Source organism: Ursus maritimus, unplaced genomic scaffold, assembly GCF_017311325.1.
Source record: "Ursus maritimus isolate PB19 unplaced genomic scaffold, ASM1731132v1 scaffold_21, whole genome shotgun sequence".
Classification (NCBI taxonomy): Eukaryota; Metazoa; Chordata; class Mammalia; order Carnivora; family Ursidae; genus Ursus; species Ursus maritimus.
This window is the reverse complement of record NW_024424564.1, coordinates 51,593,478-51,620,343: the sequence shown is the minus strand read 5'-3', so window position 1 is coordinate 51,620,343 and position 26,866 is coordinate 51,593,478. Positions and strand designations below refer to the sequence as shown.

At 44.8% G+C, this 26,866-nt stretch overlaps 1 protein-coding gene across 1 annotated transcript in view; it reads left to right on the top strand.

Annotated features, from left to right (window-relative positions):
- Nucleotides 1–9,698: 9,698 nt before the first annotated feature.
- EFCAB6 (EF-hand calcium binding domain 6) overlaps nucleotides 9,699–26,866 on the top strand; it is a 217,357-nt gene continuing 200,189 nt past the window's right edge. The window contains exons 1-2 of the mRNA XM_008702910.2: nucleotides 9,699–9,952; nucleotides 17,353–17,564. Coding sequence (XP_008701132.2) covers nucleotides 9,811–9,952; nucleotides 17,353–17,564 — 354 coding nt within the window. The 5' untranslated portion in view covers nucleotides 9,699–9,810. The remainder of the gene's footprint in view (nucleotides 9,953–17,352; nucleotides 17,565–26,866) is intronic.

Here is a 26,866-nt window from a genome sequence, read left to right as displayed (position 1 = left end):
CATTACGAACAAAATGGTGTAAGCGTTTTCCTTAGGATCTGTGTTCCCGCTGATAGAAGTTATCACAAAACCACGAACTCGGTCAGTTAAACTTAACTGACCATAACTTAACCACCATAATCAGATGTGGCCCCTGGTGTCATGACGTTAATCATCTAATGGGGAAGACAGACATGGGACAATTACAAGGGGCTTGGGTGTTAACTGAGACCTTTCTGACACTGGTCACTGGTTCTCAGGGGAGGGACTAAGAGTGAGAAATCCAGGGGTGATGCTGAGACTTCTGCACTGGGAGGCGGGAAAGAGGGAGATGACCCTAAATGGGATCCAGAAGTAGAGGGACGTGTGTGTGTGTGTGTGTGTGTGTGTGTGTGTGTGTAGGGAGGATAATGCAGTTGAATGACAGGGCTGTGAAAATCCTTCATTCATGAATCAGAGAAACACTTCCAGTTATGTGCCGGGTACTCTGGGGCTGGGGGTTCAGAGGGATAAAAGCCCCATTTTATTTCATGGAGTCTGTAATCCAGGTTGTCATTTCCCAAACTCAAGTGTGACTCCCAGTTGTGGGGAGAGCGGTGCCAGGAAAGGCCTAGCTGTGATGAGAGGCCACAGAGAAGCACGCAGATGGGGTGATCCGGGAGACCTCTCCGAGGAGGTGATGGTCACACCCGGATCCGCAGGTGACAGGAGTTCACTGGGTGGGGAGAGAGACCCCCGGGCCGTGGGAGGCCAGGAAAGGAGAGTGAGAAAGCAGGAGCTAGGCCATGAGCTGCCTGGGGGCCCAGTACGCATGTTCTTTCCAACATGCTGGGAGACGTTTATTAAAGAGCATTTAAAATAAAAGAGATCGCTGCTCCCCCATGCCACATAGCTTTTTTTGTCACATCTTGTAGACCCTGTCCGCATGTGAAAACACATTTCTACATCGTTGTGTTCATAGTGTCTACCCCACCGTACTTTTTCTCTTAACGTCGTCCTAAACACATTTGTATGTTTCCATATATTTATAATCATTATTTATACTACTCCATTAAAGCATATTAATGTTGAGAGGTCTGTGTTAGATTTCGAATCTGATTTCTGAGTTTGTGTGGGTGTGTCTTGTAATATGTGTGTGTTGCGGGGGTAGGCTTGGAATTTATGCTGCTAGAGAACGTAGTGGTTAAAGTGAGGTTTGGGAGGAAGGTGAGAGCCTGTGTGAGGATGTGGGGAGAGCGTGAGTAGGGGAGAGCCTTGGTGGAGGAAGCCTGTGGCTCAGACACGTGGGGCTGAAGGCCCTGGAGGCAGGTCACTTTATAACCACGGATTTTTCTGCTAAATTGAATTCAGTTGACTGGCTAAATTGTTTTTTACGCTACCCTATCATTTGGAATATATTTGTAAATCAGCTTGCATTCTTATAATCCCTATGTTTAGAACCGTAGACGAGGGGTTGCCAGCCGAGTCTAGGATATCGAGGGGAGTATGAGGCTGGGAGGGGGGAGGCGGCGTAAGCCCTGGAATCCTAATATTTGATTAGATGATTATGTAGATGATTTGCTTTCACTTTTCTCCATGTTCTTTTGAGTGCGTTGCAGAATTGTTAGACTGGGAAATACAAGGTACCCCTTCCTGAGTGTTGACAGGTGAACAATGAAGAACGCTTCATTGTTCTCATGTGTTTGTTTACGCGGGAAGGCGCACAAGTCACTCATCACCTGTGCAAGTGTGTGCATGCACACACACACACACACACACACGCACATACACACACATACCGCTGGCACAACTGGGCAAAAAGCCTAGCATTGAATTCAGCAGAGTTCAAGTCTGGGCCTCATGAGTGAGTTTGGCTTTTCTCTCTGGTTTAATTTCGCCACCTCTAAAAATATGGATTATGGTATCTGACTCACAAGGTCATCACAAGGTTGATGATTAACTGATGGTCAGCAAAATAGACGCTCAGTTCTTGCTAGGTGAATCTACCAGAATTGCTTCCGTGTAACATTTGTGGTCTTTTTTTTTTTTTTTTAAAGATTTTATTTATTTGACAGAGATAGAGACAGCCAGCGAGAGAGGGAACACAAGCAGGGGGAGTGGGAGAGGAAGAAGCAGGCTCATAGCGGAGGAGCCTGATGTGGGGCTCGATCCCATCACGCCGGGATCACGCCCTGAGCCAAAGGCAGACGCCCAACCGCTGTGCCACCCAGGTGCCCCAACATTTGTGGTCTTTTACTTCATTTTGATAATAAGCAGGAAACTTTACAGAGGCTCCTTCAAAAACTATAGACTTGTACATCAACTCCAGGGTCTCCTAAAATACTCTCAGCTTGCTAACACACACAGGGCTGGGCCCCCACCCCCAGAGGTTCTGACCGGTTGTTCTGGGTGGGGCCTGAAAAAATGCATTTCTAGAAAGGTCCTGCGGGATGCCGATAGTGCTGGTTCAGGGACCACACTTTGAGAACCACTCTTTTAAAGCTGCATACATAGCTGTGTGTCTGCTTCAACAGCCTTTGAAAACTAATTTTGAAAGGTGGAAAGGAAATGCGTTTTAAAATAATGGTATTAGTAACAATAAAAAAACATGTTATTTCTGCATGAGGAATCTACAGATGGACTGGCTCTTTCCCCCTTGAGGTGAACTGAGGGTGGCAGTTCTTGGGAAAATTCCTGAACCCCAGAGAGAGTGATTAGTTCACATTCTCAGCCCCTCGGGGACGGGAAGTCACTGTGTTTCCACCTGCTACCTCAGTGTCGTTGTCCGCGCAGTGCGGATACCTTTTCCGGTACCTGAAACATGCGGCATTTTCCGAAAATCCTGAGTTAGACAGTGAGCTGCTGGAGGTCGGGTGGTTCATACTTCTCCTTCCGTCCCTCCACCCTCGCCTGCGCGTAGCCTGCCGCGTTTGCCGAAGAATGAGCGAACCGCCGAGAAGATAGTTGCTTAGAAAATGTCGATACTGTGCGTGTTCAGGTCGAACGCCAAATAGGCTCCATTGTCAGAACTACCTGGATCCGGCTCTCTGGAATGTTCACATTGTAAGTGAAGTCTCACTGGCTTCTATGATCCTGCAATTGGTAGAAATTAGAAGTGGAGAAGACCCAACAGGTCATCCAGACCATTCTCCCGCTGGAAGAGGATTATTCCCTGCCGTGTGCTCAGTAGCATTAGGAAGAATTACTTTTCATATGATTATTACTTTTTTTTCATGCTGTCTTCAACTAAGTGTTTCTTGAATTGAATCACTTTGTATTCAAGTAATAAAATGCACAACAGGCAGTACATTTCTGGGTGATTATCTCACTCCTCAGGTGGTGTAATAAGGCACAAGGCCAAAGCCCTGGCATGCCTTATTGTTATTAGGAAGGGAATTTATGGATAAAATAAAGCAAGCGGTTATTTGCATCAGCGATCACCACAACGAGGGATGCAGTTACAGCGGGTCCTCCCCACGTGCTCGCAGAGCGGGGTGAGGCAGGGGCGAGCGCTCCTGACCACCCAGGCAGCTCGGGGAGCCGGAGACATGCCACCTCCTACAAGGTGCTCGCTAGGGATTGTGCAAAAAGCAACAGGGAGGCCTTGGTCGGGGTGACCGAATGAACTTGATACCTGGGATGAGCTCTCCTCCCGGACCCGGCTCTGGGCTTCGCAGCCGCACGGTCCCGGGCCCTTTGCTGGCCCGCTCCGAGGCTCCGGCTCCCCACCGGCGCGGTGGGAAGCGCAGTACGTGCTTGGGCGTGAGGAGGCTTCAGTGCCAGGTTTTCATGAATCTTAAGCCCATTTCCTGGCTCCGAGTTAGTCCCCAATAAGTGCTCATTGAATTAGAGTCATTTTTTTTTTCCTTCTTAAAAATTCTTCATGAGCTGAGTTTCTAGTCTCTTTACTTCGTCTGGCCCGTCCAAGTATTTCAGTGATACCGAGAATTCCCATCATGCTCGGGGCTCCTTTTGGAGCAAGGTGGGCACGTGGCATCTCGTCTTCCAGCACACACTCACCCCTTCCTGTATCGCAGTCGCTTTTCAAAACCCTGCCCCCAGTTAGATCCGATGCTTCACCACCCCGGGCCTGGCTCTTGAGTTCATGCCCGTGGACCTCGGATGGGCTCTTATAGCTCCCTGCTGGTCATCCTGCTTCTCCCACCCTCCCCTGGCCTTCTCTTCTAGACGACTTTTCACCTCTTGTCCTCTCTCCTGAATCCTGGATGCCTCTCCCGTCCTCGCTTGCTGCTGATGGCCCAACTTCCTATTTCACGGAGGAAACAGACGCGAGCCCCAGGGAACTGCCCTACCCGCTTGTCACCACATCTGTGTCCACCGCCTTCTCCTTTGTCACGAGCCATGAACTGACTGTGCTCCTAAAAAAGGCTCGTCCAGGAGATGAGATCCTTTCTCCACTGGTGAACCCATGGAACCGGCAGCTTCTTTCTGTCCTGCTCCATTATTCTTTGCCTAGTGAAGATTCGCTACCAGAAGTGTTCACTCGTGCTCCCGATTCTCCTGTCTTAAAGACATTTCTTCCTTGACCCCCATCCTGCCCCTGGTACCACACCATTTCTCTGCTTTACAGCAGAGATTCTTTCCCTCTGAGTTTATGTGGGACTCACTTAGGCTCCCGCAACTGCCCAGTTCCACCAGTGTGGCACCTGTTGGGGTTATCAGTACCGCCCGCCTGGCTTGATCCAAAGCGATTCTTGGTCCTTATCTTCCGTGCTGATCACTGTAGCATTTGACACACACTGTCTCTCCCTCCTGAAACCTGTTCCTCACTCAGTTTCCAGGACGCTGGAAATTCCATTTGCTCCTTTCTCACTGGCTGCTCTCTTTCATCTTTTGTTAGTTCCTCCTCATCTCCCTGAACTCTGAAGGTTGGAGTACCCCAAAGCTCGGCTCTGGCGTGTTTTCTCTTTTTACAATGAGGGCTGACCTCACTGTGCCTTATATCCATTATATGCGGGCAGTCCCCACACTTGGATCTTCAGCCCCAGTCTCTTCCCGGAGCTCCGGCTTATACACCCAGCTGCCTGTTCAGTACCCCCCGGGGAGATCTAACAGGCATCTCCAACTTAACACGTGCAGAATGGAACTCTTGATCTCCCCCTCCAAACTGTCCTGCCTGGGTCTCGCCCATCTCAGTCAATGACCACTTCCTCCAGCCTTTCTCTTGCATGCCAAATCAAATCTGTAAGAAAATCCAATTGACCCTGCCTTCAGAACATATTTAGAATCTGACATTTCCCAACACTTTCACTGAAACCACCTTGGTCCAGGCCACCATCTTCTCTCGCATACATCATTTCATCAGTGCACTTACAGTTGGTCCCCCTGTTTCCTCCCCTGCCCCTTTAAGTCTATTCTTGACATAGAGCCAGAAGAATCCTTTAAATGCAAAGGCAGATCATAGCCCTGTACATACCTCTCTCCTCTGTATATAACCCTCCAGTGGCTTCACATATCACTCTCGGAGAGAGCCTGATTGTCACAGGAGCCCACTCGGTTTTCCTCCATCTGGCCTGCTGTTGCCTCTTTGTCCTCTTAATGGCATTGTTCCCTTCCTGGTCTCTCATCTGTGCTCAGTGTCATCTGTTCTCTTCCTCTGCTCCATTTATCTTCACAGTACTTATTCATTTGTATTATTTACCTAATTATTGTTTGTCTTCCAGTACTAGAATATAAGGCCCATGTGGTCCACGATTTTGCCAGTTTTGTTCATTGACCCCCAAACTTCTAGAAGGAAGCTCAATAAATGTATTTTGACTATGAACACATACCAAGCCATGTTCTTTTAGAAATTCACCCATGCTATGATTCTAGGTTTCAGTTAAACTTACCTAGTTGAAGGAAGATATGGGTGGGACTCCGCTGTCAGCCTTACATGGTTTCAGCCCTGGTATGGTCCCTGCCCACAAGGACCTGTGCAAATGAGACAGGTCTAGACCAATACCATGCCAGGCACTCAGGGACTTCCCAAAGAGAGGTAGACCAGAGCACCAGCCAGTGTGTATTTCTTACACATAAAAAAAAAAAAAAAAAAACAAAAAAAAACTTCTGGTTCATTTCTTTAACTCTGTAAACTTGAGATTCTTAAAATCTAGGGCTTTAAAGCTATTGCCTAGTTTGATTCTTTATACTGAAATAGCGCCAGGCACATCCATCTATTTTTGAATATTAAATAATTATGCACTTGCATTTAAACCTGAAGTCTAGTAGAGAAGATTTCTTCTCTTCTCTAAAACTTCCTTGTAGAGCTAGAGCCGGATGCCTCTTTTTTTCTTTTCTTACCTAATTGCTCCGCTAGAACCTTCAGTACGATGTTGAATGAAGTGATGAGAGCAGACATCCTTGGGTTGTTCCTGATTTTAGGGGGAAGGCTTGCAGCTTTTCTTCTTTTACCATTCCGTATGATACTGACTGTTGGTTTTTCATTAATGCCCTTCGTTGGGTCAAGGAAGTTCCCTTCTATTCCTAGCTTGTTGAGTGTGTTTATCGTGAAACAGTATAAGGTTCTGTGAAATGCTTTTTCTGCATCTATCGAGACGGTCATGTTTTTTCTTGATTGTATTAATGTGGTGTATCACAGTGATTGATTTCTGTATGTTCAAATACCCTTGAGTTCCTGGAATAATCTTACCTGGTCATGACATCTCATTCTTTTACATGTTGTTGGATTCTGTCTGCAAGTATTTTGTTGAAGATTTTTCCTATATTCATAAGGAATATTGGTCTTTAGCTTTCTTTTTTTCCGATGTCTTTGTCTGGATTTGGTAATACTAGCCTCACAGAATGTGCTGGGAAGTGTTCCCTCTTATTCTGTTTTTTTGGAAGAGTTTGTGAAGGATTGATTGGTTTTACTTATTCTTCGTTAAATGTTGGGTAGAACTTAACCAGTGAGCCCATCTGGTCCTGGGCTTTTCTTGCAGGAAGTTTTTGACTTCTAGTTATATCTCTTTACCTGCTGTAGGTCTACTCGGATTTTCTGTTTCTTCTTCAGTCAGTTTCAGTAGCTTGTATCTTTCTAAGAATTTTTCAGTCTTGTGTAGATTAGCTAATTTGTGGGCTCATGATTGTTTGTAGTACTCCCTTACCCCTTTTGTTTCTGCGAGGTCAGTAGTAATATTCTGTCTTTCATTCCTGATTTTAATACATTGAATATTTCTCATTCTTTTTCTTAGACAATCTAGGTAAAAATGTGTCAGTTTGCTGATCTTTTCAAAGAACTACCTCTTCATTTTGTTGGTTTTCTCAATTTCATTTATTTCTGTTCTGATCTTTATTATTTCCTTTACTCTGTTTAGTTGGGATTAGTTTACCCTTATTTTTCTAGTTTCTTAGGGAAGAAGATTAAGTTATTAATTTGAGTTTTCTTCTTTTTAAAACCACTATAGGCATTTACAGCTATAAATTCCCCTTTAAGCACTACATCCCCTAATTTTTGGCAAGTGTGCCTTTGTTTTCATCCATCCAAAAGTATTTGCTAATTTCACTTGTGATTCCCCCCCCCCCATCGTTGGGGTTAGTTAAAAGTGTGCTATTTAAGTTAACAATATTTGTGAATTACTCAATTTCTTTCTGTGATGCATTTCTAATTTCATTCCAGTGTGGTTAGAGAACATACTTTGATTATTTAAATATTTTAAAATTTATCAGGACTTGTTTTATGTCTTAACATATGATCCTGAAGAATGTCCCATGTGCCCTTGAGAAGAATGTATATTCTACCGTTGTTGGGTGAGGTGTTCTTTAGATGCCTGTTAGGTCTAATTGGTTAATGGTGTTGTGCAGGTCCTCTGTTTCCTTGTTGATCTGTATACTTGTTCTAGCTACTTTTATTTATTTTTTATTTTTTTAATTTTTATTTTTTTTAAAGATTTTATTTATTTATTTGACAAAGAGAGAGACAGCCAGCGAGAGAGGGAACACAAGCAGGGGGAGTGGGAGAGGAAGAAGCAGGCTCATAGCAGAGGAGCCTGATGTGGGGCTCGATCCCATAACGCTGGGATCACGCCCTGAGCCGAAGGCAAACGCTTAACCGCTGTGCCACCCAGGCACCCCTATCTACTTTTAAAAGTGGACATTAAAGTCTTCAGATGTTATCATTCAAGTGTGTGTTTCTCCTTTCAGTTTTATTGGTTTTTGCTTCACATGTATTGAGGTGTGTATGTGTTTATGTTACCTTCATTTATTCTTTAATACTCTTCTGTTCTTTATGTAAATTTGCATTTCTAACCTATAGCATTCTTCTTTTTTTCTGTAACTTTTTGTTTTTTAAATCAGTCTTGCTGGTGACACATTCCCTCAGTTTTTGTTTGTCTAAGGAAGTATTTATTTGCCTTTTACTTTTGAAGGAAAATTTTGCTGGATATAGAATTCTAAGTTGGTGGATTTTTTTTTCTTTCTACACTTTAAATATTTTACCCCACTCTTTTCTTGCTTGCATGGTTTCTCAAGGTAAGTATGTATGGGTCTTTCTTTCTTTCTTTCTTTCTTTCTTTCTGGGGGGGGCATGTCTCATAAATTCTTTGTTAGAAACTAGACACTTTAAATAATGTGGCAATTTTTGAAATCATATTCTTTCCACTTTTCATGTTTTGGGTTTTGTTTACTGACTTTTCTAAACTGACTTTGTAAAGCCTGTATGTTTTGTTGTGGATGGCCACTGAAGTGTCTGGTTAGTTGAGTGGTCAGCTCATGACTGGACAGAGATTAAATGCCTGCAAACAGCCTTCCAGGCTTTGCTGAGGGGCTCTTTGTGTGTGTCGGAGCTTCCTTCAGTCCTCTGCCAGTCACTTTCCAACCCTTCCTTAGGCTTCACTTCCTGCTTGTGCAGAGCTGCAAGGTCAGCCGTAGGTGAGAGTGTAGGGCCTGCTTAGTTCTTTCCTGAACAAGCCCACAGCCCTTGGGCACGCTCACAGCCCTCCGCGTGTTTAGTGGCTTTCTAGATTCCGAAGAACATGTGGGGGCTTCCCAAAGCCCCTGTGGACATCTCATTCCCCAGATTGCCCTTTAAGGTTTTTGGTTAGTCTATTATTTGCTCCATCTATGATCTACTGCCTCAGGCATCTAGAAGTTTAGGCAACAGTCGCGTCTAATTTTTTTCAACAAACGCCTTTTGACAGTTTCTGGTAACGGGCCTTGAAGGAGCTCCAACGCCATTCTGCCCTTCCCAGTGACGGGTAGACTACGGGGTTTTTGCTGAAATTGCAGGCTTTTGGTTTCAAGGCTACTACTGATTTGGGGGCAGGGGCAGGTGGGGACAGGGGATGTTGAAATGCCACAGAACTTGGAGTGGCATACTGAGATTCTGCCATATTTCATGGATAAGGGCTCCCTAGATTGCTGCAAAACTTTGGTTAATTTCCAGAGTTCTGAGAAAGTTGGTTCTGATAATTTTTGCCAGTTTTCTTATTCCTTTCATGGAGGAGAGGCTTTTCAGAGGTCCTTACTGCACTGTTTTTGGTACTCTTGTCTCCTGCTGTGCCTCTGACGGTGATGGATATGCAGTGAGAGCATAGAGAATCCAAACTTTCCACCCTTACTGCCCACCAAAGAAATGAGTTAGCGGTAGTCAAGACGCAGATGAATTTTCCTATCTGAGAGCTTCCTTATTTTCCCATTTTTGAAAATTATTGGATCTGCTAAAAACGAGCCTAAAATCATGATTTTGTCTTCATTTTAAGAAGAGTTATTGAAACATTGACAAGAAGGTCATGACTAGCACTTTTGGAGTCTCTGGCTGTCCTTTCAGAAAAGGAATAGATAGGAGGTTGGCCAGCTTTGTAATGTGTGCTTGAAGATAACGTAATCTGTTTTCTTTTATGTCACAGGGATTTAATGTACAAAATGGCGAATGTACCAGATTGGCATACTTCGTATCCTCACACCCGAAAGTTCGTGAATTTAAGACCTCACTCTTCACCATGTAGAGTGTATTCAAGGAGCAGTTTCCAAAATATGTTTAGACCTTCCTCTTCGGGTGAGTATTCATGAAGAAAAAACACTAACAGTAGATACGGTAGATATCACTTCAGTATGTTTAGTAGGCACCGGACTCTGTACTAAACTTCGCATCCCTTTTAACCACATTGCAATAGAGCCGTGAAGTAAATTCTATTACTGTCCCTGCATTCTGTATGGGGAGACTGAGCCAGACGTTGATTAAACCACTTGTCCAAAAGTTACACAGTTTTGAAGAGGCAGGGCCAGGATTTGAACCCAGACAGTGTGATTCCAAAATCCGTGGATTTAACTACTGTGTTGTCTTCTGTACCTCCTCACTTAGTTTTTCTTAATTAGTAGACAATTTTTTTGGAGCAGTTTTAGGGTAACAGAGAAATGGAACTGAAGTGCAGAGAGTTCCCGTACACCCCTTCACTCCCCACCCCCAGTGTCCTTCGTTATTAATATCTTGCATTATTAGTCAGGTGCCTTTGTTACGGGGATGAGCCATTACTGATCCATTGTCATTAACTAAAGTCTGCAGGCTACAGCAGAGTTCATTCTTAGTGTTGTACGTTCTCTGGGTTTTGATACACATTTAAGGACATGTATGCAGCATTATGGTATCACACAGAATCAGTTTACTGCCCTAAAAATCCCCCGCGTCCCACCTGTTCCTCCCTGCCTGCCCCTAGCCTGGGCAACCACTGTTCTTACTGTCTCCATAGTTTTGCCCTTCCAGAATGTCCTAGGGTTGGAGTCATCCAGTATGTAGCCTTTTCAGATGGGCTTCTTTCCCTTAGCAGTGTGCACTTGAGGCTCCTTCCTGTCTTTTCATGATATCCTAGTCCACTTTTTAATCCCTGAATGATATTCTCATGTATCTCTTCACTACTGAAAGACGTTCTGGTTGTTCTCACGTCTTGGCAATCATGAATGAAACTGCAGTAAACATTTTCATACAGGTTTTTGTGTGGATATAAGTTTTAAACTCATTTGCATCTCTGAGTTTTAAAACAATAAGATTTAACATAATGATTTCCCCAAAGTATATGTCATTTTGTCCCTCCCGCCCTCCCTCCCTGCCTTCTTTCCTGAACATTTTCTGAGCCCCATATGTGACAAGAACTGTCATAGGTACTGAGGACAAAGAGGTGGGTCCAGTAGAGGGCCTGTCCCAGAGGCGCTCACAGTCCGAGAGGGGGATAAAGAATTTCAGTTGCGTGAGACAGATGTTACCGGAACAGAAGCGCGTGCGCAGCCCTCATGGTGGGGGCACACCCTGGGGCGCCAGGAGGCCTCAGCAGGGACAAAGGCAAGGATACGCTGAATTCTGCCTTGTGAGGGGGAAGGCATTCTAGTCCAGTCATCCTGGACGCTGCGCCTCCTCACTGGGCAAGACTTGAATCACACGGTCCCAGGCATCTACCGGGGAGCCTGGAAATACAGACCTTCGGATGGCTGACTCTCTCCCCAGATCTCAGGGTCTCGGGTTCTAAGGGAGGAGGGGAGAATGGATAGTGGGGGTCAGCTAGCAGCTTCCAACACCGTTCCGCAGCTCTGCAGGTACTGCGTACTTCGGACACGTCTCAGTTGACCTTGCGCTCCTACGGAGAAGTCGGGGGAGAAGTGAGATTGCTGGATCCGAGGGCATTCCCGCTGAGGCTCTGGGTGAGCCCCACCGCGTTGCCCTTGAGAAGTTTGGGCCTGCGCATCCCCACAAGTAACAGTTGACAGTGTTTGTCTCTCAGTATCCCAACACAGAATATTCTCTTTTACATCTTCTCCATTTGACGTGCAAAGGCAATATTCTGTTGTGATTCCATTTGCCTTTCTTTAATAGTAAAGGTAACTTTGGTCCTCCGTTTGTCAGCTTTCTGTCTGTCTTTTGGGAGCTGCCCACTGATATCCTTTGCCCATTTACCTGCAGTGGGTCTTTCCAGAAATCTGTAGGAGCTCTCTCTGTAGGGAAGATACTAATCCTTCATCTGCCTTACGTGCTGTCCAGCGTCTGTTTTTCCCTTTTGTCATTTGCCTTCGATTTTTACTGATGGTGATTCTCAATACTGACTTATTTTTTCTTGTTTAAATTAAAAGTCTGCTAGCACCATTTGTCTCTCCGAAGATGGTCACGGCGAAGTGTGTGGCTGGTCTCTCTCATGCACGCGTGTGTATGTGGAGGTGACGTATTTGTGTAACTCACGTATTAAGCACGGCTCACAGGGTAAACCACAGATGTGAGACACCCTGTTTCCTTTTAAAATGTTTTTTGCTTTATGTTCAAATTGGAAGAATTTCTGTTGACCTGACTTTCTGTTCACTAGGCTTTTCTTCTATCACGTACAGTCTGCTGTTACGCAGATCAAATGAGCTTTTCACTTCTGATACTGTATTTTTAATTTCTAGCTTTGCCGTGTGCTTTCAAAAACAGTTTCCTTTTCTCTGCCGAAATCCCCCGTGCATGCAGCGTGTTGTCAAGTTTTCCTGTAATGTCTTGAACGGGTTTTCCATTCTTGCCTTCAATACACGATCATTTCTCCATCTGTTCTGTCTCTGGATCTTCTGACTGTTTTTTGCTCTTGATTAGGTCACCTTTTCTCATTTCATTTGTCTTGCAATTTTAAAAAAGATTTAATAGCAGACATTAGTGCGAAGCACAGTGGAAAGAGAAGTAACTAGTCCGTCCAGGAAAGGGAAGGCCTCTTCTCTCAGGCTTCGTGTGAGCTGGGCGGGAGCAGGGTCATTTCCAGACCGAGCTGTGTCTGGACTTGGTTGCAGTTGTCACTGGTTTCAAATACTTCCCCTCAAAGGTCTGGACATCTGAGCCCTGCTGAGATTCTAGGCCTTTCTGTTTCCTTCTGGGTTGGCATACCAGGGCAAGCGCTCTGCTTTACAGCCCCCCTGCTGCTTTTGGAAGGTCTCTGGGGGGGTTCTCTTTGTCCTCTGGCCCAGCTCCTAGCTCCGTGAAGGCCCAGGTGCCTCAGAGGACCTCACCTTTGTTCTCCCATCCTGTCCTCAGCCTTTGGTCAGCAGCTCACACTCCCAGATGGGCCTGCCCTCCTGGGGCTGCATCACACAGCTCTGTGCCTCACCCCCAGCTCTGACGTGCCACTTATACCCCCGTGGGAAGGCCCGAGAGGCCCGGCACAGACTCGCTCTGTGACTGAGGCCCCGGCCCGTGAACCCATCGCACCTGTCCACGTGTGGCCACTAAATAGCACATTCTTTTTTCCTCACCCCAGCCTAGAATGAATTTGCTTTATTTCCTCTGATTCTGCAAGGATAAAAGCGTCCTGGGTCCCTCTCCGAGGAGCGGCTTGCCCTTTCTGGATTTAGGTTCTTCGCGTCCCTCAGTTCTCTCGATGGGTTTAAAAAATCATAGAGTTTAGCTTATCCAGCTTGTTCTCCCCGTGAGGGTGGGAGTGACAGTCTGTTATGACTTTGTATATTCTAAACGGATGTAGAAAATTTTGTCAAATTGCCCTCCAGAAAGATGATATCAATTTGTACTCCCACCAGCAGGTTATGCAAGTTTGGTTACTGCCTTCATTTCAAATCTGGGAAGGTGCCTTAGGCACGTGAAAGAAAAAGTCTTCCTTCAAATGCCAATGAGTTTCAAACCAATATTTCTGATACATTTAAATTAGAATTATTGATTGCAAAGGTGGGGCTTCTTGGAAAGCAACTAAAGATATACATGAGAAGTCTGAAAAAAGATTTCGAGGTGGACATAAGTTAACAGGAGAGCCACCCCCCCCCCCCCCCCCTTGGGCTGGGTGGGCAGAAGGAGATTTCATGTTCTCCAGCCCATGTGGAATCCGGCAGCTCCTCTCTGTGAATCAGCTGCTTCTGAGAGCCCAGCAACAGTCAGAAATGGAGAGGGGAGCATGGCAGGACCCCTAGGAGTCTTGTGGGAGATGTCAGTCTCTTCGTCCTCCGAGCTGTGTGCCCAGTCCTTTCCCCCGCATCAACTCCCTCCTAGGTGAGCCGCTGGCTCCACGTCCCTACATACCATGAGTAACCGAAATGATCGTCCCATTCGGACTTCCCTCCTGAGCTCCAGATCAGATCTCCAGTGACCTATCTGACCTCTGTGCTTGGGCTTCCTCTGCTGGGTATCTCAGGCATGCACGGGCCAACCAGATCTTTTGATTCCTGGTGTTCTCCATCCCAGTAGATGGCCTCATCGTTTATATAATTCTTCCAGCCCAGCCCCCAGTTATCCTTGGTTTTTTCCTGCCCTGCCCGGCTGAGCCAGTCGATCAGCAAAACCCTGTCTGCTCTGTGCCTAGACTACCTCTAATCTGTCTGCTCCCCTCAACCCCCCCGCATCCAGGGTACCACCTGGTTCAGGCCATAGTCATCTCTTCTTGGACTGTTGGAATTGCCTCTTCTCTGGGCTTCCGTTCTCATTTCTTGGCCTCTAGAATCCACTCTCTACATAGCAGCCAGAGTGATTTGGGAACACAGCGTATGTTAGAGGACATCACTGCCCTGCTTGCACGTGGAGACAACCCCAGTCCTTGTGCAGGCACGGAAGCATCACCCACCCCGATCTCAGCAGTTTCTGCCCTCCGTCTCACGCGACACACGCATGCCCTGTCCACCCTGGCCTTTTGCTTTCCCGGACACATCAAACTCATCCCTGCCCAGGGACCCTTTACCTGCTGCTGTGTCCCTGCAGCTTCTTGTCTGGCTGGCTCATTTTATCATTCTGGTTCAGCTCTTCGAACACCTTGAGAAGACTTCCCTGACTTCTCCACCTAAAACAGCTCTTGCCTCTCTCTAGCTGTTCTTTCTTACTATCTTGTAATGTCTACCATTATCTTTATTCATTTATTTATTATCTGCTTCTTGTCTTTCCTCTCCCCTGCAGATTCTGAGCCTTACAAGAGGGGATCTTACCTGTCTTGTTCACTGTAGTCCTTCAGTAACTAGGGCAGGGGCTGAAGTATGACGGGTGCTGAGTAAATAGTTTTTGAATGAATGAATTCTGCTTCCTTGAAAGTCAGTGTTTCACAGGGCTCCCTTCTCTTCCAGTGTGGCTTGCTTCCTCCATGGCTTCTGCATGGCCGGTTCCCACACCTGCACCTCCAGAGCCCCCCACTTCTGATCTCTAGATTATGTGTTCACCTTTCAAATGGATATCCCCACTTAGAGATCCCACAGTGAATTCATTAACTTCCCCACAAGCTTTTTCTCCCCCGTTCCAGCTCTTTATTGCTGTATACAAACTCTTCCACACATAGAGGCTTGGAGTCATTTAGTTTGCTCACAGATCTGCAATGTGAGCAGGTCCCAGGGACAGCTCGTCTCTGTTCCAGACTGTTCAGTGGGGGAGGTGCGAAGGCAGCAGGTAACAACACCTGGGGCAGGAATCATTGGAAGCCTGGCTCCCACTCTGGGCTGGAACCTCCGCTGGGCTGTTGGCCAGAACGCCTACCTGTGGCTTCTTTGTGTGACTTCTTGACTTCCTCACAGCACGGCGGTTGGCATGAGTGTCTTACAAGGACGAGACACAATGAAACGCCTTTTGTGACCTCATCTTGGAAATCACGTAGGATCATTCTGCCCTAGTTACAGGCCCACCCAGATTCAAGGAGAAGGAATATATGCCCCATGTTTCGATGGGAGGAATGTTAGCCTGGCATTATAGGAAAAGCATGTGTGGTGGGGATCTTGTTGTGGCCATCTTGGAAAATGCCATCCACCACGGCCTGCAGCCTTCCCTTTCTCAGTGAAGGGTGTCACCACCCACCTGGCCACTCACACCACATGTAGAAATTTTATCCTCTTCCGCTGCCTCCCCCTGCATGTCAAATCAGGAGAGTCTCTGGACTCTATCTGGTCTATTTCAACTTCTTCTCTTCTCTTTTACTCACCCCTACTTTTGCCTCCATGCCCACCATGTTAATGTAGACCTCCATTAATACTTGCCTAAGCGGGCTGTAGTTAACATGTCTCCATGCCATCACTGCCCTCCCCTTTCTGTCCCTCCTACATATGATGTCAGAGTGCAGTTTGAGAATGAAAATTGGGTGATGTCGTTCTCTCGATGGAAGTCCCAGCTTGGTGTCCCGTGACCAGAGCACAAAGCTAGATAGGAACACTGGGGATATGGCTCCTGCTGAATTTTGCGATCTCATCTCTAAAACTGATGCCTCCTGTGCTTGTCCCCTCTCCCCTTTGCCTGGACTGGCTGTCCTCCACAGCGCCCCCACTTCCAGCCCCTCTCGCTGTCGGGAACACCAAGTTCCAGTTGAAGTATCACCTCTTCCTTCTAAGCAGCTTTTCCTGAGACCTTCAGCCTGTCACCCCAAACCAGCCACTGTCTTTTCTCTAGTGTGTCCTGGTTGTATATGCCCCTCCCCATGGAGGCAGTGGGCATCGTGAGCAAAAGGCATCCCCAGCACCCGGGGGAGCTCGACAAGTGTCAGGGAAGACAAACAACTTATGTCAGAAAGGTTCAATACCCAGATAAGAAATTCTCATTTGAAAGGAAATAATTGCAATCATCCTTCCCTAGCTCCTGCTTGTGAATGAGTTTATAAAGGATGAAACCGTGTTAAAGAAATTTAATACACATCCAGAATTTACTACGTAAGACAGAGCCACTAAATAAACTGTGGTCACCAAGCCTTTGCAATCTTATAAATAGATGGAAGAGATTTACCAAACTACCTGTATTTTTAGCCTCCTCTCTGCCTAGTAGGTTATAAAATATCAAAATGGAGCGATCACGTCTCCCTGCTTGTGAAACTGATCCATGCCGTGAGTTGGTTTGTAGTTACTGTGTTTCCTTGTTTCTATGGCTGTTTCGTCTTAGACAGAGGGGAGGGAGGCTGGGGGGTATTGGCTCTCCTCTGGTGACACAGGGACCCCGGGACCTACAGCACCGTGGCCGCCCTTGGCTGCTTTTCCTCCCAGGAAGTGCAGGCCCTCCGGAAGCTTATTTGGTGCCTTTTAACCCTCTTTCATTACCTTCCAGGGGCTAGCCATTCTCCTCTCTTCCTTGTCTTAGAAAGGGAAATGATCTAGATTAAGAATTACATGTTTTCCCCTCAAAAATTGGCAAGGGGATGGAAAGTGAATATGATATTTTAAAGATTTATTTGAAATGATATTGTTCAAGACTGAATTTTATTCCAAAATCCATGTTCTTTGCTTGTCATGACACATGTCCTATACAGGGAGGATTATCTTTGCTCCATTTTTTTCTTTTTACCGTTATTACTCTCCTCTTACCTTGACCAGATTTCGGAGGTTAAAAATAACTGTAGCTTTACCATTGCAAGTCGTGCAATGCTTAGATGTGTTGAGCGAAGTACGGTAGAAGAAATCGTGTTTTGGAAGTTTGTTGGACTCTAGTCTGCGGTGAAGTGGCTTTTGGGATCTTTGCTTTCAGCACGTCTAATAAACAACTGTTCTCTTTTATAGCCACAGCTATTGCAAATCCAATACTGTCCTTCTTAGATGTTAAACGGATTTTATTTCAAAAAATCACCGATAAAGGAGATGAGTTGAAAAAGGCCTTTCAGCTGCTCGACACTGGTCACAACATGACAGTGTCAAAGAATGAACTGAGAAGAATTATCACAACCTTCCTGATGCCTCTCACGAGAGAACAGTTTCAAGATATCCTGGCTCAGGTACAGTACGCATGGTGACTTAGAATAACCCCACTATCGGGGCGCCTGGGTGGCTCAGTCGGTTAAGCGTCCGACTCTTGATTTCAGCTCAGGTCATGATCTCAGGGTTGTGAGATCGAACCCTGGGTCGGGCTCTGTGCTCAGTGGGGAGTCTGCTTGAGATTCTCTCTCTCTCCCTCTGCCCTTCCCCCTCCTCTAAAAAAGTAACACAGCTATGGAAAAGTTGGAGTCAGTTCCTGGAGCGTGAAATCTGTTCTGGCTTTCCCCTCGACAATTCCAAGTGAGCAGTTAAACTTTTGTTGATTTTTCACAGTTCAGTGAACTTTTGACAGGTGTGGGATGATCAACGTGTGTGTGGGCCATATTTTGTGTGGAGTACTGGTACAGCCATTTTCTTTAGTTTTTAAGGCTTCCATATAAAAGTATTCGATCAGCTTATATTTTGGAACCTAGTATTTTGGCATTTGTTCTTGTATCCAGTGGTTATTGAGCACCTACTGTATGCTGGACCCAATGCAGAGAATACAAATGCAGGCCCAACCTTGAGGGGGTCCCAGCCCAGTGAGACATGTTTGGAAGTGTTGGTAAGCATGGGAGTTAGAGGAGGGAGAGCTGTCTAAAACTGGGGTCGTGGTCCAGGAAGGCTTTGGGGACGAAAGGGTATATTCAGTTGAGTTTTGACCGAGGAGCGGGTATTGGCCAGATGAAAGGAGAATGGAAGGGCGTTATAGGCAGAGGGAATAATAGCCCAAGTGAACGCTTGGATGCCCGAATCAGCACGGCATGTTTATTCAGGGAACTGGGTAGTTTATACCTGAAGAGAGGGGATACATGCAGATAGAGGGGCCAGTCCCCAAAAGTACCATATAAAGGAGTTTGGCCTCTGTCCTGGAAGCTATAGGGAGACAAGGAAGGGTTTGCAGCAGGGGTGATTCAGTTACTTGGGAGGGACACAGAGGACAGGCCCTTGGTGGGATACCATACCAGGTGGCTGTCACTAGTAAACATTTGGTGGGTCTGAGCCCTCAGGACCTTTAAAAATGGAATACACAGTATGGTAGGAATGAAACACTCTCAGAATAAATCCATAGGGATCAATAGAGTAACACCAAAGTGGAGAAGTTGAGTGGGAATATCAGTAGTGTGCCTTCTAATCCAGTAACCCAATAACTAATTTGTGCATGTGCGTGCACGCACACACACACACACACACACACACAGAGAAATCAACATATTTTTACTCATTCATTACTTCTTTTTTTTTTATGTTTTTTTATTATATTATGTTAGTCACCATACAGTACACCCCCAGTTTCCGATGTAAAGTTCGATGATTCATTAGTTGAGTATAACACCCAGTGCACCATGCAATACGTGCCCTCCTTACTACCCATCACCGGTCTATCCCATTCCCCACCCCCTCCCTCTGAGGCCCTCAGTTTGTTTCTCATAGTCCATAGTCTCTCATGCTTCATTCCCCTCTGATTGCCCCTTTCTTTATCCCTTTCTTCCCCTACCGATCTTCCTAGTTCTTGTGTTCCATAGATGAGAGAAATCATATGATAGTTGTCTTTCTCTGCTTGACTTATTTCACTTAGCATAATCTCCTCCAGTCCCATCCATGTTGCAGCAAATGTTGAGAACTCGTTCTTTCTGATAGCTGAGTAATATTCCATTGTATATATGGACCACAACTTAATCCAGTCATCTGTTGAAGGGCATCTCGGTTCCTTCCACGCTTTGGCTATTGTGACAATGCTGCTATGAACATTGGGGTGCATATGGCCCTCTCTTCACTACGCCTGTATTTTTGGGGTAAATACCCAGTAGTGCAATGGCTGGGTCATAGGGTAGCTCAATTTTTAACTTTTTAAGGGACCTCCACACTGTTTTCCAGAGTGGCTGTACCAACTTGCATTCCCACCAACAGTGTAAGAGGGATCCCCTTTCTCCACATCCTCTCCAACAATTGTTATTTCTTGCCTTGTCTATTTTTGCCATTCTAATCATTTAAGGTGGTATCTCAGTGTGGTTTTGATTTGAATTTCCCTGATGGCTAATGATTTTGAACATTTTTTCATGTGTCTATTAGCCATTTGTATGTCTTCATTGGAAAAGTGTCTGTTCATGTCTTCTGCCCATTTTTTGATTTGTTTGTTTCTCGTGTATTGAGTTTGAGAAGTTCTTTGTAGATCTTGGATACCAGTCTTTTATCTGTAGCATCATTTGCAAATATCTTCTCCCATTCTGTGGGCTGCCTCTTAGTTTTTTTTGACTGTTTCCTTGGCTGTGCAGAAGCTTTTTATCTTGATGAAGTCCCACAAGTTCATTTTATCTTTTGTTTCTCTTGCCTTTGGGGATGTGTCATGAAAAAGGTTGCTTTGGCCGATGTCGTAGAGATTGCTGCCTATGTTCTCCTCTAGGATTTTGATGGATTCCTGTCTCACATCGAGGTCTTTCATCCATTTGGAGTTTATTTTTGTGTATGGTGTGAGAGAGTGGTCAAGTTTCATTCTTTTGCATGTAGCTGTCCAATTTTCCCAGCACCATTTATTGAAGAGACTGTCTTTTTTCCACCGGATGTTTTTTCCTGCTTTATCAAAGATTAGTTGCCCAAAGAGCGGAGGGTCCATTTCTGGGCTCTCTATTCTGTTCCATTGGTCTATGTGTCTGTTTTTGTGCCAGTACCATGCTGTCTTTGTGATCACAGCTTTGTAGTACAGCTCTCCGAACCGGGCATTGTGATGCCCCAGCTTTGTTTTTCCTTTCAACAGTTCCTTGAGATTCGGGCCCTTTCTGGTTCCATACAAACTTAAGGACTATTTGTTCCAGTTCTTTGAAAAATGTCGCGGTATTTTGATCGATAGCATTGAAAGTGCAGATTGCTCTGGGTAGCATGGACATTTTAACTATGTTAATTTTCCACATTCATGAGCATGGAATATTTTTCCATCTTTTTGTGTCTTCCTCAATGTCTTTCAAGAGTGATTTATAGTTTCTAGAATATAGGTCCTTTACGTCTCTGGTTAATTCCAAGGTAACGTATGGTTTTTGGTGCTATTGTAAATGGGATAGATTCCCTAATTTCTCTTTCTTCAGTCTCATTATTCGTGTATAGAAATGCAACTGATTTCAGGGGCGCCTGGGTGGCGCAGTCGTTAAGCGTCTGCCTTCGGCTCAAGGCGTGATCCCAGCGTTCTGGGATCGAGCCCCACATCAGGCTCCTCTGCTGGGAGCCTGCTTCTTCCTCTCTCACTCCCCCTGCTTGCGTTCCCTCTCTCGCTGGCTTTCTCTGTCAAATAAATAAATAAAATCTTTAAAAAAACAACAAAAAAAAGAAATGCAACTGATTTCTGAGCATTGATTTTGTATCCCACCACATTACTGAATTGCTCTATAACTTCTAATAGTTAGGGAGTGGATTCTTTTGGGTTTTCCATATAGAGTATCATGTCATCTGCGAAGAGAGACATTTTGACTTCTTCTTTGCCGATGTGGATACCTTTTATCCCTTTTTGTTGTCTGATTGCTGTTGCAAGGACTTCTAGTACTATGTTGAATAATAGTGGCGAGAGTGGGCATCCTTGTCGTGTTTCTGATCCTAAGGGAGAGGCTTCCGGCTTTTCCCCATTGAGAATAATATTTGCTGTAGGCTTTTCATAGATGGTTTTTATGAGATTGAGAAATGTACCCTCTATTCCTACACTCTGAAGGGTTTTAATCAGGAAAGGATGCTGTATTTTGTCAAATGCTTCTTCTGCATCAATTGAGAGGATCATATGGTTCCTGAGTCTTTTCTTGTTGATATGATGTATCACTCTGATCGATTTGCGAATGTTGAACCACGCTTGCATCCCAGGGATGAATCCCACTTGATCATGATGGATAATCCTTTTAATGTACTGTTGGATTCTATTAGCCAGGATCTTGTTGAGGATTTTGGCATCCATATTCATTAGGGAAATCAGTCTGTAATTCTCCTTTTTGATGGGGTCTTTGCCTGGTTTGGGGATCAAGGTAATATTGGCCTCATAGAATGAGTTTGGTAGCTTTCCTTCTGTTTCTATTTTTTGAAATAGCTTTAGGAGAATAGGTATTATTTCATCGTTGAATGTTTGGTAGAATTCCCCAGGAAAATCATCCGGGCCTGGAGTTTTGTTATTTGGAAGGTTGTTTATCACTGACTCAATCTCTTCATAATTAATTGGCCTATTTAAAAAATCAATTTCTTCCTGTTTCAGTCTTGGTAGTTTATAGGTTTCCAGGAAGGCCTCCATCTCTTCCAGATTGCTTAATTTATTGGCATATAGCTGTTGATAAAAGTTTCTAATAATCCTTCCAATTTCATTGGTGTTGGTCATGACCTCTCCTTTTTCATTCATAATTTTATTAATTTGGGTCCTTTCTCTATTCTTTTGGATAAGTCTTGCCAGCGGTTTGTCAATTTTATTGATTCTCTCAAAGAACCAGCTTCTAGTCCTGTTGATCTGCTCTACTGTACTTCTGGTTTCTAATTCATTGATTTCTGCTCTAATCTTGGTCAGCTGCTTCCTCGTCAGTGAATTAGGCCTGTCCCTCTGTTGCTGTTCCAGCTTCTTGAAGTGAGAATATAAAAACTGCATTTTAGATTTTTTTATTCTTTTGAGTGAGGCTTATGGCTATGTATTTCCCCCTTAGGACTGCCTTTGCAGTATCCCAAAGGTTTTGGACCATTGTGTTTTCATTCTCGTTGGTCTCCATAAATTGTTTAAATTGATTTTTGATTTCCTGGTTTATCGAGTCATTCCTGAGCAGGATAGTTCTTAGTCTCCAAGTGTTTGAGTTTCTTCCAAATTTTTCCTTGCGGTTGAGTTCCAATTTCAGAGCGTTGTGGTCTGAGAATATGCAGGGGATAATTTCAATCTTTTGGTATCGGTTGAGACCTGTTTTGTGTCCCAGAACATGGTCTATTCTTGAGAATGTCCCATGGGCATTAGAATAGAATGAGTATTCTTTGGTTCTGGGGTGAAGTGTTCTGTATATATCTATGAGGTCCAACTCGTCGAGTATGGCATTCAAAGCTCTTGTTTCTATGTTGGTTTTCTGCTCCAGTGCTCTGTCTATTGCTGATAGTGGAGTGTTGAGATCCCCTACTATTAATATTTTTATCTATATGTCTCTTTATTCTGGTTAAGAGTTGGCTTGTGTATCTTGCTGCTCCCCTATTGGGGACATATATATTTATAATTGTCATATCCACTTGTTGGATACATCCTTTAAGAATAATATACTGCCCTTCTGTATCTCTAACTATAGTCTTTAGTTTAAAATCCAATCTGTCTGATATGAGAATTGCTACCCCAGCTTTCTTTTGAGGTCCATTGGCATGAAAGATGGTATTCCATCCCTTTACTTTCAGTCTGAATGTATCTTTAGGTTCATAATAAGTCTCTTGTAGACAGCAAATGGATGGGTCATGTCTTTTTATCCAATCTGCAACCCTGTGTCATTTTATGGGAGCATTTAGGCCATTTACATTGAGACTGATTATTGAGAGATATGATTTTAATGATGCCATGTTGCCAGTAAAGTCTTTGTTTCTATAGATTGTGACTTTCTGTTCTGTATCCCTCTTGGGGCCTTTTTACTTTTATAGAACCCCCCTTAATATCTCCTGTAGGGCTGGTTTCGTGGTTACGAAATTGGTCAATGACTGGCGATTCTGGAAGGTCTTTATTTCTCCATCCATTCTGAATGACAGCCTTGCTGGATAGAGGATCCTTGGCTGCATGTTTTTGTCTGAAAGAGCTTTAAAAATGCCCCCCCAACCCTTTCTCTCATTCCAGGTCTGTGTAGACAGGCCTGACGTAATTCTGATACCTTTGCCTTGGTACGTGAGAAATTTCTTTGCCCTGGCCGCTTTCAGTACTGTATTCTTGAATCTAATATTTGCGAATTTGCACTATGACGTGACGTGGCGTAGGTTTGTCGTGGCTGAGCTTGGGAGGGGTCCTCTCTGCCTCTTGGACATGAATGTTTGTTTCCCTTGCTAGATTAGGGGAGTTTTCAGCTGCAATTTGTTCAAATATCTCTTCTAGACCTCTGTTTTTCTCCACCCCCTCGGGGATGCTGATGATTTTGATATTGGAATGTTTCATTGAGTCAGTAATCTCCCGTAACCTACATTCCTCTGCGTGGATTTTTTTGAGTGCAGATTCTATTCTAGCTTTTTCTTCTACTAACCCATCCTCCAATTCGCCGATTCGTTCTTCTGCCTCATTCACCCTGGCTGTCAGAGCCTCTAGTTTTGACTGCATTTGGCTCATAGAATTTTTAATTTCTGCCAGATTCGCTCTCATTTCCGCCCTTAGAGATTCTATATTCTCATTAACATTTTTGCCAATGCTTTTTTCAAGTCTACATATCATCTTGACCATTGTTACTCTGAATTCCATTTCTGATAATTTGGTTACATCCATATCCATTAGTTCTGTGGCAGAGGCCACAGACTCATTGTCTTTTCTTTGCTGGGGGGTCCAGCGCTGAGTATTGAGGTCGAGCGGGGAGCCGTGAAACCACGCAGGATATCGGAAGATAAATGGAAGGGGGAGGGGAGCCGTCCGCGTCGGGCACCGGGAAGCAGTAGCCACCTGCATGGGGAGCGGGCGGACTCGTGGACTGGGCACCGCGAGAGAACAGACAGGACCATGAGCCGGGGGCGCGCCACCAGACTGAAACGGGCTCGGTGCGCTCAGTGGATCCAGACTGAGACCGGGAGCTCAGGAGTGCGCGGGGCGGCTGGCGGCTGAAAGCGGTGTTAGAAACACAAAGAACAGAGCGCATGGCCCTGGAAGTGAGGGCTGGGATGCCGGGTGTGGGACGCACATCCCAGGACGCTGCAGGGCTTGAGCAGCACCAACAGTAACAGAGTTAAAGTGGCCAGAACATCAGTGGAGAATGGTCCCATAACCCTGTTCTGTGACAGGAAGCTGGATTCGGCCACTGCTGCTCTGACTCTCAGAAGAGGCACAGCAAACCGCCAGGAAAGCCGCCAGAGAACAAAAGCCTGGAAATACCGGCTACAGTGTGTGCCCACCCCAGCCCCCTCGCAGGGGACACGAGACTCTACCCAAACAGGGTTGCCTGGAGTATCGCGCAGCAGGCCCTCCCCAGAAGGTAGGCTTGAAAATCAGAAGCCCACATCCTCAAGGAGATCCCTATAAAACAAGGGTGCACGGCCTGGGTCCTGGTCAATAATTTGGGCTCTGACACCCCACAACCTCTCATCAGAACGACGAGAAGGAGAAATCCCCCAGCAAAGAAAAGACAATGAGTCTGTGGCCTCTGCCACAGAACTAATGGATATGGATGTAACCAAATTATCAGGAAATGGAATTCAGAGTAACAATGGTCAAGATGATATGTAGACTTGAAAAGCATTGGCAAAATGTTAATGAGAATATAGAATCTCTAAGGGCGGAAATGAGAGCGAATCTGGCAGAAATTAAAATTTATGAGCCAAATGCAGTCAAAACTAGAGGCTCTGGACAGGCCAGGTGAATGAGGCAGAAGAACTAATCGGCGCGAATTGGAGGATGTAAGTTAGTAGAAGCAAAAGCTAGAATAGAATTGGTACCAAAAAATCCACGCAGAGGAATGTAGGTTACGGAGATTACTGACTCAATGAAACATTCCAATATCAAAAATCATCAGCATCCCCGAGGGGTGGAGAAAACAGAGGTCTAGAAGAGATATTTGAAACAAATTGCAGCTGAAAAAACTCCTCAATCTAGTAAGGGAAACAAACATTCATGTCCAAGCAGGCAGAGAGGACCCCTCCCAAGCTCAGCCACGACAACCCACGCCACGTCACGTCATAGTGCAAATTCTAAGAATATTAGATTCAAGAATACAGTACTGAAAGCGCCAGGGCAAAGCAGAAATTTCTCACGACTCAAGGCAAAGGTACTCAGACTCACGTCAGGCCTGTCTACACAGACCTGGAATGAGAGGAGTGCTGGGGGGGGGCATTTTTAAAGCTCTTTCAGACAAAAACATGCAGCCAAGGATCCTTCTATCCAGCAAGGCTGTCATTCAGAATGGATGGAGAAATAAAGACCTTCCAGAATCGCTAGTCATTGACCAATTTCGTAACCACGAAAAACCAGCCCTACAGGAGATACAGGGTTCTATAAAAAGTGTAAAAAGGCCCCAAGAGGATACAGAACAGAAAGTCACAATCTATAGAAACAAAGACTTTACTGGCAACATGGCATCATTAAAATCATATCTCAATAATCAGTCTCAATGTAAATGGCCTAAATGCTCCCATAAATGACACAGGGTTGCAGATTGGATAAAAAGACATGACCCATCCATTTGCTGTCTACAAGAGACTTATTATGAACCTAAAGATACATTCAGACTGGCAAGGGATGGAATACCATCTTTCATGCCAATGGACCTCAAAAGAAAGCTGGGGTAGCAATTCTCATATCAGACAGATTGGATTTTAAAACTAAAGACTATAGTTAGAGATACAGAAGGGCAGTATATTATTCTTAAAGGATGTATCCAAACAAGTGGATATGACAATTATAAATATATATGTCCCCAATAGGGGAGCAGCAAGATATTACACAAGCCAACTCTTAACCAGAATAAAGAGACATATAGATAGTATATTAATAGTAGGGGGATCTCAACACTCCACTATCAGCAATAGACAGAGCACTGGAGCAGAAAACCAACATAGAAACAAGAGCTTTGAATGCCATACTCGGATTTCCAGTTGGACCTCATAGATATATATACAGAACACTTCACCCCCAGAACCAAAAGAATACTCATTCTGCCTCTAATGCCCATGGGACAATTCTCGGGAATAGACCATGTTCTGGACACAAAACAGGTCTCAACCGATACTCAAAAGATTGAAATTATCCCCTGCATATTCTTCAGACCACAACGCTCTGAAATTGAACTCAACCGCAAGGAAAATTTGGAAGAAACTCAAACACTTTGAGACTAAGAACTATCCTGCTCAGGAATGACTGATAAACCAGGGAAATCAAAAATCAATTTAAACAATTTATGGAGACCAACGAGAATGAAACTACAATGGTCCAAAACCTTGGGATACTGCAAAGGCAGTCCTAAGGGGAAATACATAGCCATCCAAGTTTCACCAAAAGAATAAAAAAAATTCAAAATGCAGTTTATATTCTCACTTCAAGAAGCTGGAACAGCAACAGAGGGATGTAGCCTAATTCACTGACGAGGAAGCAGCTGACCAAGATTAGAGCAGAAATCAATGTGAATTA